Consider the following 14294-nt stretch of genomic DNA (forward strand, 5'->3'; position numbering starts at 1 on the left):
TCGTTTTAAATACATATCCTTTTGTTACACAATTTTTTTTATATATGAAATCAACTGTTTAAGAATTCTTTTCTTTGCAGCATCTAAAGCAAAAGGTGGAAAAGCAGAAAAGAAGACTGGATCCAAACCACCAAAAATCATTGAACATTTGCAAAGCATGGTTGTAAAGGATGGAGATCCAGTGACCTTACAGTGTAGAATAGCAGGTAATTAAGAATTGCATTCCTGTGCTAAACATTATTTTGCTCTTTGAATAATTCACGACAGTAGCTAATCGTAGTTTTTATATTGTAATATTAAAATATTATGTATTTCTTAAATTTTGATAAGTAAGGAATAAAAATTATTTTTTCCTCGTTAAAGTTAAGTAATATAACATAGCATAAGTATTGCATAGAATTTAATTATAGAAACTTTCATTTATATTGCAATAGGCAGCTTTAAAATATAGTCTGAATAACATTCGGGACTATGTCATCTAGCAGTATTTTGCGAAATGTCATTGAAATTATCATCTTTTGAACAATCCTGAAACTTCGATTGATCTACTGACATCTTTATTGGAAATTCAATTGATCTGAACTGAGACAGACTTGCAAGACATATACAGAGGCTGTTCACACATTTTTTAGACGATGTATATTGTATTCACAAAACTAAATTACATAAAATTCTTGTGTTTTAAATGTTCTATTTGACATCCCTTATTCTGAACTATCTTTTGACACCGCAATTTCCAGGATAATAATGCCTTTTGAAGTGGCAGAAGAGGTATTCTATCCCATTCCTCCCGAACAGCTTTCCAGAGTCCTGTTAAGGTTTTGGGACAATGTTTGGATAATGCAGTTTTTAAAAGTCCGAAAGCACAAAAATCCATACGTGACACATCGGGAGATTTAGTAGGGATATCAGTGAAGGGTATGGCCTTGATAGCAGTTTTTTGTTCGATTTCTTTTAGGAAATTTACAGTGGATTTTGATGTGTGACTGCTAGCTTTGTCCTGATGGAGTCTCACAGATGGATGGCACTGTGAGTAAAGCGATGGTATTTCATTCAGAAAAATTGGCGATAAAATATGTTCCTGATAGTATTTGGAGTTAATCTTGATATTTTTAACTTGCCATTATAAGAAAAACCAGGAACAATAATGAATCCCTTAGAAAAACTTTCTTTTGATTCTTTGAACCATGTACTTAATTTTTTTCCTCCCCTTTTATGATAATAAATGGCTCTTTTTTTTGTTACAATCATTTAAATACACCCATGCTTCATCTATTGTGACAATTGTTTTCCATTTTTCCTTGGATAAGTGTTTCTCATATAGAATTTTGCAGCGTGTCCTGCGTTGAGCGATATGCTTTGGAAGAAGACGATGCACATTGCGTTTTTTCGCTTTCTTAAATTTTTAAATCAATGTTTATCATTTTGTTTACAGTGGACACCGAGCATTTTAATGATTTTGCAACTGTCCTTTGACTAGGGGGATTTTCTTTTAACATTGAACAACGTACCTTTGCAATAGTCGAAGACGTCCATTTTTCTCCTGGATACTTAATTGGAATTTTTGTCCCACTTGAGGCTCCAATTTGAGTTTTTTTCCTTTCTTGTTGATGATATTACCTATCGACGCTTTAGGTATCACAAAACCATGACTCTCACATCGTTTTTGGATAACGGAGTATGCATATTTCTCTTCGGAAAGAGCGTAAATGTTGCCTTCGAACTACTGCTTTGTTAAATTCGCCATTTTGAATAAAAACAAAACTTTCAAGCCACAGACGATAATTTTGACTTTTATAAACATAGCACAATTGCAATTACTTCTTTTGCAGCAAACGATTTTTTTATTACAGCTTACCAAAATCGTCTAAAAAATGTGCAAACAATCTCTAATAAAGTGCAATCAAGAGTGCAAATACCCGTAATGCTTATTATAAATTCGCAGACTATGAAAGCGAAATCGTATGGCTTTTTTGAAAATTAGACAAAATTCCACTTTACTAGTTTTAGAGAAATGCTGCAACATCACCTGTAATCGGACTCAGTTTTCTCAAATTTTAAGCCTCAGATAAGTTTATTTCTTCTACAACTTTGCTTAATTTACTGTCTGTGCGTATTTTTGGTTGCTTTTATCCTGAAATTTGACGATTTTAATATACTCCTTAGGACAAATATTACTGATTTTGTTTCTGCGCTTGAGAGATCTTTTCATTTATAATCTAGAAAAGTGGAGCTAGGTAAAATTGTTCAATCTTATCCTGCAGTTTTAATTAAATAAAATTTAAAATTTCCATAATGATTGTATCTTAAACAAGCAAGATAATTAGGTAATTTAAGATTATTATACACTGCGGGGAAAAAAATGGGACAGTTCTATATCTCCCGTTCTACTGGGCAGACTGACAAAATTCAAATTGCATTTTTCATGTCTCGAAAGCGCATCTTAGGATATATGTATTTTATATAGAGAGAGCACTGTTCTAACATAGGTATTTTGACACAAAATCGGACTTTTTCTGAAATAACATACCAAATGTTTTTTCCATATTTCGATACGACTGAAATTATGCCCAGATATAAAATTTTGTACAATTTGGTGCGAAATTTAAGGAGAAATTCAAAAATTTATCTTGGCGAAATTTTTTCAGGTTGGCTAAGAATATCCATAATTACCCATAATGCGTTTACTTGGCGAACTTCTTAATATATCGCAATCAATTTTCCTGTCCCTTCCATTATGCTGAAGGGGGAAAAAAGGCACCTCGTTCCTACTTTTTTACATTGCGTATGTGCAGGAAAAAAGTCACATCATTTCTACTTCCAAATTATTTTTTAGCAAAGTGTTTAACCCACATCTGATGTTTTATCGCTTTCAATAAATATGCCAAATTTCAAAACGCGCCAATATATAAATTCACGTATTTCTTCGGAAATTTTTAATAAAAAACTCTAATTTTTTGCAGGTATGCTTAGAAATGCGTCTTAAGATGATGGTAAAAATTTTATAGCTTATAATTCAAATATTTTTTGAAAAATTTGTAAAAATTATTTAAAAATACAAATGTAAAAAAAAAAATCATAAAAAATAGGTGAATTTTATTTCGAATGAACCTGAATTTCGAAATGTGAAAGGAAGAATCAAATAAGCTTAATAAAAAAAGAGATTAATCAATATATACCAAACTTAATTAACATTGAGGAGTTAAAATTTTGAGACCTAATTTTTTAAAAACTACCCGTGCAATTTTTACAAAACTTGGTAGTTTGGCGTAATTTGAGTCGTAGAATTGAAATATGGAAAAACTTGGTATGTTATTTAAGAAAAAAGTCCGATTTTTAGTAAAAATACCGATATTAGAATAGTGCTATATATAAATCTAATACATATTGTTACATTTTTCCTTTTCTGACATTAGTTGTTGCTTTATTTTCTTCGTTCACGTTCGTGCGGGGTTTGTAGATTTGGAGTGAATAACGACGACACTTGATGAAGTACCGAAACACACTTTATTTAGACAATACGCAATTAGACAGCTCCAAAACACGTTTTACAGTCGTCGATGAACTACTATAAACATGCTGACACGATCAGCGACACAGCCTTCAAGTTATCAGGCTATCACGGTGGAGATAGCTTCCTGCAAAGCACCCGACTCTGCTTTCCGGAGTACAGCTCCCGACTCTGCTTGGTCGATCTCGGAACTCCACGTACTCTTGAGACTCTCTACGCTACAACTCACGATGCACTCGACGACACACGAGCACAACTCCCGACTTTTCGTTTCAGTCATTCCCGGAGCACTTAACACGCTCTCTCGACGATGCACTAACCGCGATACACAAAGAGACTCCTTCGGTGCACTCGACGACCCACTCGGCACTCGTAGCCTGGCTGTCAACTCAATCGCCTCCACACTGCTCACTAGACGAGGCACACTCTCTGAGACACACTAACTGACTGCGGACCAGCAGGGCTGCTTTCGGCCTTGCTGGCTTACGCAGGGTGCCCCACTATCGCGACACCAGTTGTTGTGATTTTTCTGTCCCACTTCTGACACCAATTGTTATGTTTTTTTTTTTTCTGACACCAGTTATGTTACTTTCTACGTTCACATTCGTATGGGGTTCATAGATTTGGAGTGAATAACAACGACACTTGATGAAGTATCGGAACACACTTTATTTAGACAGCTCCAAAACACGTTTTACAGTCGTGGTGAACAATTATAAACACTCTGACACGATCAGGGACATGGCCTTCAGGTTATCAGGCTATCGTGGTGGAGACAGCTTCCTGCAAAGCACCCGACCCTGCTTGGTCATTCTCGGAACTCCACGTACTCTTGAGACTCTCCTCGCTACAACTCGCGATGCACTCAACGACACACGAGCACAGCTCCCGACTTTTCGGTTCAGACATTCCCGGAGCACTTAACACGCTCTCTCGACGATGCACTAACCGCGATACACTAAGAGACTCCTTCGGTGCACTCGACAACCCACTCGGCACTCATAGCCCGGCTGTCAACTCGATCGCCTCCACACTGCTCACTAGACGAGGCACTCTCTGAGACACACTAACTGACTGTGGACATGCAGGGTTTATATAGCTTTCGGCCTGTGTTCAGGAACATTCTGGGCTAAACTGGTAAGAATTTGTTCCAGAAGGTTCTCCAACTGTCCATGGTATATTGCCAATTTTGTCGCCAAATGTGCGATTTTTCGCCAAATGTGACAACCCTGCTCTCCTTTGCCATTTTATGGCAACCCTAAAACTGCTTTGCGGGGAAGCCATCTTACCGCGCCTGCACATTTCGTAACACTGCCCTCTCCCAAGGACTGCATGTCCCGGGCAGTACAACCCTTGGTCAGAAGCATAATTCGATACAAACAAAAGGTTCTAAAACAAACAAATGACATAACTAAAGCAATATTTACACTATATACAAGTTATATACACAAATTAGATACAAAACAATTTTAAATTATATACACTAGTTCAGAATGAATTGCAGTCTCAGTCTGTGTAAAATATACCCGGGTTAAATACTTTTCCACTGCAGTTCTCAGATGTATTTCTGTTTTGCATATCGCAGTCTGAAGCTTCAGTCCTTTCAGATTTGTCATCAACAGGAACATCTCAGACAGTTTGCTCACCACTTTGAAGTTTGTTCGCATCATGTGTACAGTTCACATCGGTATTTTCAGCAGCTGGTACTTGCACATTTTCCTCCATTTCCTGGGAACCAGCTTCAAATTCTGCATCAGAGTCATGAACGGAGCCCGATACCTTACAAACGCAAGTATCCTGGTTTAGACTCAAGTCCTTATCTGCAAAATCTGCACTATGAGGCGCACACCCAGTTTGTGAAGTGGTTGAATTTTCTTGCAATACTGGAGCACGTTGCTTAAACTGCACTTCAGCATCTTCCATCTCTGCATCACATGCACTTTCAGATGGTTTACTGCCTGCAACTTTGTAACTTCACTATCCGTTTTGACGAACTTAACAGTTGCATTTTCACTTTCTTCCACTTCAGGCACTTGTGAATCAAAAGTTTCTTTCCCATCTTTTATTTCTTCATGTTTTCGTTGTTTTCCTTTAATCCCTTTAGATGTTTCATCCATCATTTTTTTATCTTTCTCAGACAGTTTATTAGCTACTTCCTCCATTTCTTCATCCTTTGATTCTTCGGATGCCACTTCTCTTATTTCCACATCTTCTTTTATGGTTTCAGTTTTTTCTGTAAGCTCCACTTTCAGCTGTTGGAGTTGCTCTCGCACATTTTTTGGGCCGCCATTTATCTCTTCTCATCGGCCTTTCTTCTCTTCTAGTCCGGCTTTGATCTCAGCTGTCATCTCTTTATATCCAGCTTTTATCTCATCACATCCGGCTTTTATCTCAGCACATTCAGCTTTTATCTCAGTATATCCGGCTTTCAACTTCTCCTGTCCGGCTTCCATCTTTCCTTGGAATTCCACAAAGGCAGTCACGAGCTGTCTTAATAGATCTTCCATTGGTCTTGTCACTGGCATTCACTCACAAACCCCATTCCTGACACCAGTTGTTGCGACATGCTGATTTACCTCAGTGTTACGAAATGTACAGGCGCGGTGAGATTGCTTCCTCGCAAAGCAGTTTTAGGGTTGCCATAAAATGGCAAGGGAAGACAGGGTTGCCACATTTGGCGAGAAACCACCCATTTGGCGATATACCGTGGACGTCTGGAGAACTCATTTTCGAGACATGAAAAACGCAAGTTGAATTTTGTCAATCAGCCCAGTAAAACCGGAAATATAGAACTGTCCCATTTTTTCTCTCTGCAGTGTACATGTCTATTTAATGAAAAACGGATCCTGCTTAAATATAAGAAATAATAAATTTTGTTATTAAGATAGTGTTTTTAAGGAGAAACACTAACATTTATTGAAATAATTCCATTCTTTCAATGTAGAATTTGAGAAAAATGCTCTGTTTCTCTGCCACTCCTTCTGAATGCATGATCAATTGCCATCTCTTGTTTTAATAATGCATCCTAATACATAAAATTATTTTAGGACCATCTGATTTTGATGTGGTGTGGTTACATAAAAACAAAGAAATTAAACCAAGTGAAGACTTCCAGTACCTCAATGAGGGTGACCTCTACAAACTTGTCATCCCAGAAATCTTTCCAGAGGATGCAGGAACGTACACTTGTGATGCATTCAATGATGGTGGGGAAGTTTTCAGTACATGTACATTAGAAGTTCAAGGTAAGTGATGTGAAATTTCTATCATATACCATTCTCTCATCTACAATACCAAATGCTTGGCATCTTGTTTGCTGATGTTAATTCTATTCTTCTATTTGCACAAATTTTAGAATTGTAAAAAATTGTAATTCCTGTATTTCATATATCTGATAAATGTCTTCTAGAAAAATATTTGACACATGCTTCATTATTTGAAAAATATTCCTTATTTTGCAGTACCGACAGAAAAATCGAAAGGCCCTGTATTTGCACAATATCCAGTATCACTAGCTATTCATGAAGGTCAACCTGCAACCTTCACAGCTGTTTTGAAGAAGGAAGCAAAACGAGGTGAGTCTAAATAAGTGGAGCCCACCAGCGGCCGAGCGGTAAAGACGCTGAACACTGGTATTTCGGTCTGAGGTTCGAATCCCGCGAACGGGCCACGAACGGGCGTTTTCATGGTTTCCCCCATGTGTAACGTGTATACGAGCCAGTTTCCCTTAGAAAGTCCTCTACGAAAGGCATTCCTCCCTTTAGGCAGATAGCCCTCGTGTGCTTTGCCATAATTAAATACACACACACACTAAATAAGTGGAAGAGCCTAATTTAACGTCATGCAGCATACTCTTTAAAAGTATTAAGTTTAACCTGAAGGCTATTGCAGCTTTTATCACATTACAGCTGCCTTACTGATGATTAGTTCCTGCTATATAATATTAAGATGATGTCCACGGGGCTTACTGACGATTAATTCCTGCTGTATAATATTAAGAGGATGTCCACTGGGCTTATGTCTCGAACACGACCTTAATCTATCTATAATTCTTATCTTGACCTAATCTTAATAGCCTATTCGGCATTTCACTTGCTTAGTCACATTAGCTATGCAAGAATTATATCATATGCGGAGAATTTTATTATCATAGTAGCCTAAGAAGGTGATAACGCAAAACGGAGAATATAGATTGCTTCCTTAAGTTCGCCGTTTACAAAAGATCATAAACTTCAGGTATCAGTGCAAAGACACAAGCTCTCCTAGGATGCAGCGGAGTATTAAGGAGAAGTCTTTTAGCTTAAACTTTTTATACTGTCAATAAAATGTGCATCAGAACTAAAATACTTAGCACTTAATCTGGAGAAAGTCCTAGTGTGGCGGATAGTCCTAGTATGCTTTCTTATAATCAAAAAGGCTTAGTCGTAGTGTCGTTGATAAATAAATGCTTTTGTGAGTTTGGTGATTATGTAGTTGAAGAGTTCTTTAGCTCTGAATTTAGAACGGTATTTCTTATATTTATAACCATATTCACATCTTCTATAATTTCTAATATGGCAAGTCATCAATTTAATGTATGTTAAACTTTCAGTTAAATAAATTAAAATTTGATATCTCTTTTGTGTTGGCAGTTAAATAACTGTCACGAGTGATAAATCAGCAACAAATTAAGTGGTAGTGGTATATAATTGTGTAGCCGCTAGGTTGAACATGCAGTTATTTCACACCGTAGATGTTATAAATGGAGTATAACTTAATGTGACTTTGGAAAACTTACTTTTATTCGCATTCGAGAAATTTAACAAAACCTGAGAAGCAGTACAGATTTTCAAGTTCTGTTATCGATTTTAGAATAAGATTATTTTGCAAAATTTTTTAAGTATGTCAATTCCAAAATTCGTGGATTTATAGGACCTCTACGAAATCTCAGAAAATCTCCTAACGTTCACGAAAATAATCACGGAAACTTCCGCGCTTACCCTAGTTATATACTACTATATTATGGACACTTAAAGTCAGTAATTTTAGAACTTTATATATATAAATATTATTAAGAATTTCAATATAATTGTTTCCTTCTTTTTACAGTGGAATGGACAAAAGATGGCCGGCTCATTGACGAAAAGAGCCCTCGTATAAAACTGAGCGCGGAGGGTCCCAAATACACTCTCACCATTCCGAGTGCTGTGACAGCAGACATGGGACAGTATGTGCTCACAGCAATAGATCACAGTGGACAAAATGAGGCCTCTGTTTCGCTTATTGTCTTCAATGATGCCGATGTCTGAGGTGAGTAACACGGGAAAATACTACCAAATATGAGACACAAACAAATGAATTTGCTTTCATATCCATCTGCATAAATACTAGTTTTACAACAAGCCACCCCAAAATCTGATTTTTCAATGTTAAGCAAGATTACAAGGGTAAATAACAACAGTTATATTTTACAAAACCAGATGAATGCAGCTGCTTACAAAGACTTTTATCAAAGTTACCTTACAATATTATTTGGGGACATTTTTTTATCCCCGTCCTTATCCCTCGTCAATTAGGAGATGACTCTTTTTCTACAAACTGATTATGACCCATTTTTGTACCGTTATTCATGACAATAATATAATTTCTAAGTATATTTTTTCATAAATAAATTCAACGTTTCCCTTTTTTTTAATTTTATATAATTTACATAAAGTTAATGAATTTTGCGAGCTTGGTTGTAAACTTACTTGTTAAGTTTTTGTTACACCTTACCCTTTAAAAGTACTGCGCCAAGTACCGTATTTGACGGCATATGAGAAGCACCCTTATTTAGAAGGCCACACACATGTAGATGTAGAAAAAGTTATGTGTGTCTAGATCTTTATCCCCACCGACGCCCTCAACCGTGTTCAAGACATCATCTTAAACAACAGACAAAATAACTTCCATTACGTGTATAATATCGCTTGACGTGGCTTCAGCATTCAATAAACTATTGGCCAGCGCTCAAAACGAAACTAAAAGACCTGCGATGTCCAAAGAATCTTTACCAACTGATCGCAAGCTACCTCACAGAACGTCAAGTGACCTACAAAAGAGACGCCCTAAATATCACGATGAATTACCACAAAGGAGCCCCACAGGGGTTTAATATCAGACCCATCCTGTGGAACATAATTGTAGACTCAGCGCTGAACATCAACTTTGGAGACAATGCCAAGATACAAGCTTACGCTGACGATATTATACTCATAATAGACGGAGGCAATAGGACAACAATAGAGCGTAAAGCAGACGCAGCACACAAATTGCTTACAAAATGGAGTCAAGACAACAAACTGTGTTTCAGTATTGAAAAGACACAGATGATAGTCTTTCCAAAAGGTTCAAAAATAGACGCGAATCCACCACGCATAAAGTGGGAAGGGCATCCACTGCGACGCCAGGATACCATTAAATGCCTCGGATTCACGCTTGATAAGAAGCTCACGTGGGTATCACATCTTACGGAAGTCCGAGATAAGACGTATCGAATCATCAATAAACTAAACAGGACAATCACAGACAAGTGGAGCCAAAAGGGGCGCCTGTTAAAACATCTATACCTTAATGCAATTGAACGCATGATCCTCTGCGGCTACCCAGTCTGGATGAATGGCACAGCAAGAATATGTCAAAAACTACATCAAATGCAGCGAGTAATCCTGTTAAAAATTACCAGTGCGTATACTACCACGTCAACCGCAGCACTTCAGGTTTTAGCTGGCACGCTCCCACTCGACCTAAAAGCAGAATTAGAAAGATGAATCTATCGACTTCTACATTACAAAGAGGACATTCACACTAAAGAAGATTTGCATCTATCCTATGTCAGCATAGAAAGCTTCCAAGATCCCCCTGACTTACAGCCAGGAGATCTACCCATCCTTTCCTGGTGCAAATCGCCACCCTCAGGACAATAAAGAGAGATTTTTTCTGGCGGTTCAAAAATTTCAGGACGAGTAGGGGCAGCGTTCACGGTCTTTTCGAACAATGAAGAAATTTAACAAGCACAATTTTGTCTAAGCAATCATGCTTCAGTCTTCCAAGCCGAGTCCCTAGCACTCAAAGAAGCAGCACTATGGTTAGATACGCAACCAGCAAGCTCACAATTCATTCTTCACAGATAGCATGAGCGTTCTGAATGCGCTGAATTCCTTTCCTCCAAAACATTTGCACATGGCAACACTTAGATAGATGTTCTTTGATGTTAGGCTCTTCCATACATTTAAAGATCAACTGGATAAAAGGACATACCGGGCCGAAAGGCAACGAACGAGCGGATGAACTAGCTAAGACTGCAGCTCTTAAACCAGAAATAGACAAGGAAGTTCTGCTTTCTGCAGAAGTTGCAAAAAGGCTCCTCAAGACAGCATTTCAAGAGACATGGTCATCACGATGGCAGCAAGAAGAGACAGTAAGATTTATTTACAACATCTTCCCAATACCTTCTCTCAAGAGACTCAAATGCAACCGACTCTTCCTCCAAGCCTGTACCAACCACGGGAAATTCCCAGCGTATTACAGACGTTTCCTCAGACGGGACGTCAACTGTTCTTGCGGTTTTCGCGGGGAAGACGCGGATGCACTTCCTTACCTGCTCTCCTGCCCTCTGACAGAGCACCTTTGACAGCAGTTCTTTCCTTCCGACTACATCACATATCCTGTGAATAGACTGTTCACGGACTATTACTGCAACAAGGGCATCTCAGAGATAATGAAGCAAGTGAATGAAAATAATTATATCCAAGAAACTACAGATTAATGTAAAATGTAGAAAGGCGGCCTAACCGTCAGATTGCTTAGCAATGACTAGGATGATTTCCTAACCCTGTAGTGCCATTAACTTAGTTTGGCGGAACAGGTTAAGTAAAGTGACCATAGATCTTTATCCGGGCTAAAAATAGCATTCAGTATTGAAAGTTAACCTGTGTCCTTCACGTATAAGACGCAGGTAACTTTTTGAGACCAAATTTAGGAAAAAAAGTGCGTCTTATATGCCATCAAATATGGTAATTATCTAAAATTTTTAATTGGATTTAAATTTGACTCTGGATTCTACGTCAAGAAATTAAGTATTCCTAAAATATTTATATCCAAAATATCTGCTCTAAAATGCATATTTTTAATAAATAATGTATTATGATCCATTTTTGCTGAAACAAATTATTTTTTAAATTCATTCTACTCAAGAAGTAATTAAAATATGCAATTATTTGAAAATTTGAAAATAATTAAATATTTTAAATAAACGTCTTGGGGGAATCATTGGCAGAGAATTAGGTAAAAAATTTCATATAATAAAAAGCAAGCAAATTTATTTGATTAATTAATTTAAGTTTTATGTTAGATCAAAATTATAAAAAATATTTTATGTTCCAGTAGTTTTACATTGATAATAACAAATTATGAATAAATATTAAATAGAATTTTATTTTCAGATTTAATTTATATAATGTTTTAGTAATAAAAAACATATTTTCACATTTTTTATTTCTATCCAGGTGAAGCTGAATAATTATAGTGTACAGCTGAATAACCAAAGAAATGAAGCATTATATCATGAACATTTTTAACTGAATACTCCTTCCTCAAAGACTAGACACTTGTACACTTTCGTCAATTAGGAATCTGATGCTTTAGGAACCAAAATAGTGCTGTTAATTTCCATGTTATATGTAATGTGCTTCCGTGGTGGATTCTCGTACTGAGTTTCAGCTTGTTTACTCCCCCGCACTCTCTTTTTTTTTATGTAAATTGAAAGATATAACTTATTTTTCGCTATGAAACCTCGTCTGTCATCTCAAATTTAAAATTATGTACATAAATTATTTTATATGCATATATATATATTGACTCTACATAATCAGACTTTATGGTCGAACTTACCATGACTTACATAACAGCCTTCAACAATTTGAAAGTTAGTATTCCTTGTGAGCAGGAAATTCAAAACTTTATTATAGTCAGCCAACAGAGAAAAAATTGCTATAAAATTACTACCTTTTGTACTACTTTACAAAAATTACTACAATTACAAGAACCTATTTCAAATGCTTTCTTTCCCCTGTGATATGTTTTACAATGACATCAGCTTTTGTGAATGAGACATTTGTTTAAAATGTTTATTTATTAAAAACAAATTTAAAAAAAAAAAAGACTTCTATTCACTCAGCTTTCACTATTTCACTGACTCTGAAATGATAATCATTTTTGAATCACATACGAATTTGCGAGCAATTAATTGAACAATAATGATAAATATATATGAGTAGTATCATATAGCACCACTGTAGAATTCGTGGCCGATTGGTCTCTTGTACAGTAACAATGACGTCATAAAATAAATTTTTTTATTTACTTACACGTGCAAAATGAACACATAATTTGTAGATGAAGACACCAATTACTTCTTATTGCAATAGCCAAAATGTTGCAAAGGAGATGTAGCTTGCACATAAATATGATGTGTAATAGAAGAAAAAAAACTCGCAGACGTTGAATACTTTGTAAATAATGAGGCACATAATTCTATTTTCTTGAAGAATACTTTCTCAGAACATATTTTCTCCTTTTTATGTCAGCGACAAGCATCCCACAATTCTATATACACTTAAACACATTTTAAAATTATATATAGAAGATATAGTCAAGCGACAAGACATGAATTCTGCAAAAGCGAGTGAGAAAAGTGAATGCACTTTGGCAGGGCCTATATGTAAGATCAAAATCCTTCATTTAAGTTTTAAGCGATGTTTAGACAAGATCTTACGTCAGTGCTGGTGACATAATGCTGATGAATTTTTCAGTGACACAATTTTGAAAAAGTTTACTATTTTTAGAATAGAGAAGAGGAGGTACCCAAAAAATCAAGGTGAGCTTGAATTATTATATTTTTATCGCTATGTTTGTTAGTAAGTTCTTGTAGTGTCAAAAGTGAGCACGATAATACTTATTTCATCAACTAATCTCTTTCGCTCATCTCCTAAACAAATGCTTAAAAATACTTGTTTATCACGTTGAGCGCCAAGCGTATTTCTTAGGCAATCCCGTTCAGGCCACGTGCGTGCCATTGTAGGGCCAGCGATTCTTATCACAGTAGAAGATAGTTTACGTTTGGAACGTGATTCCTAAAGGTATTCATTCAACACGTTACGCTCCAAGTCTGTTTTGTAAATAGTTACATCCTATGCAAAGATATTCCAAAGCAGAAAATTAGCATTACTGAAGTCCGGAAAGAATTAGCGCTATCCCTTACAAGTTGTGAAAAAGAAGATATTCCATCAAACAGAAATGCAAGAATATCTAAAAAACGACAGTATAAACTCCAAAGAAAATGGATTTCTGAAGTACGGAAATATTGTAAATTATATTATGATAAAAATGCAACTGAAGCTGGTAGAGTAATGGCCAGAAAAAAGACTAAGTTGTCACAATTTGTAATAGCTGTAATGGAGAACCGTTTTTATACTTACTGCGTTTCAATGAAATCCATTAGTCCTGTAATGAATCAAAATTAAGTAAATTTTAAATAATTTTTCTGTAATTCCATAAAACAGTGTAAATTGTATAGTTATATTCATGTCGCTGTCAGCCAGCGGCGGTCGACGCGGCCTAGACGGAAAGTCTAGTGTCAGCCACAGATGGCTGACGCTGCCTAAATGGAAAGTCTAGTGTCAGCCACAGATGGCTGACGTGGCCTAAACAGAAAGTCTAGTATCAGCCACAGATGGCTGATGCAGCCTAAACGAAAAGTCTAGTG

The 14294-nt window shown here is 36.4% G+C and overlaps 1 protein-coding gene across 2 annotated transcripts in view; it reads left to right on the forward strand.

The window, feature by feature from the left end:
* The window catches only part of LOC118188284 (twitchin-like), a 384165-nt gene extending 371475 nt beyond the window's left edge, over nt 1–12690 (forward strand). For both annotated transcript variants that reach the window (XM_085813574.1, XM_085813575.1), the window contains 5 exons: nt 81–206; nt 6559–6756; nt 6973–7086; nt 8600–8800; nt 12037–12690. In XM_085813574.1, the coding sequence (XP_085669700.1) occupies nt 81–206; nt 6559–6756; nt 6973–7086; nt 8600–8799 (638 nt within the window). In that variant the 3' untranslated portion in view covers nt 8800; nt 12037–12690. The remainder of the gene's footprint in view (nt 1–80; nt 207–6558; nt 6757–6972; nt 7087–8599; nt 8801–12036) is intronic.
* Nucleotides 12691–14294: the final 1604 nt, after the last annotated feature.

The sequence above is a fragment of the Stegodyphus dumicola genome, chromosome 1 (genome assembly GCF_044657685.1).
Source record: "Stegodyphus dumicola isolate Sdum_Otavi_A_Nest chromosome 1, ASM4465768v1".
Classification (NCBI taxonomy): Eukaryota; Metazoa; Arthropoda; class Arachnida; order Araneae; family Eresidae; genus Stegodyphus; species Stegodyphus dumicola.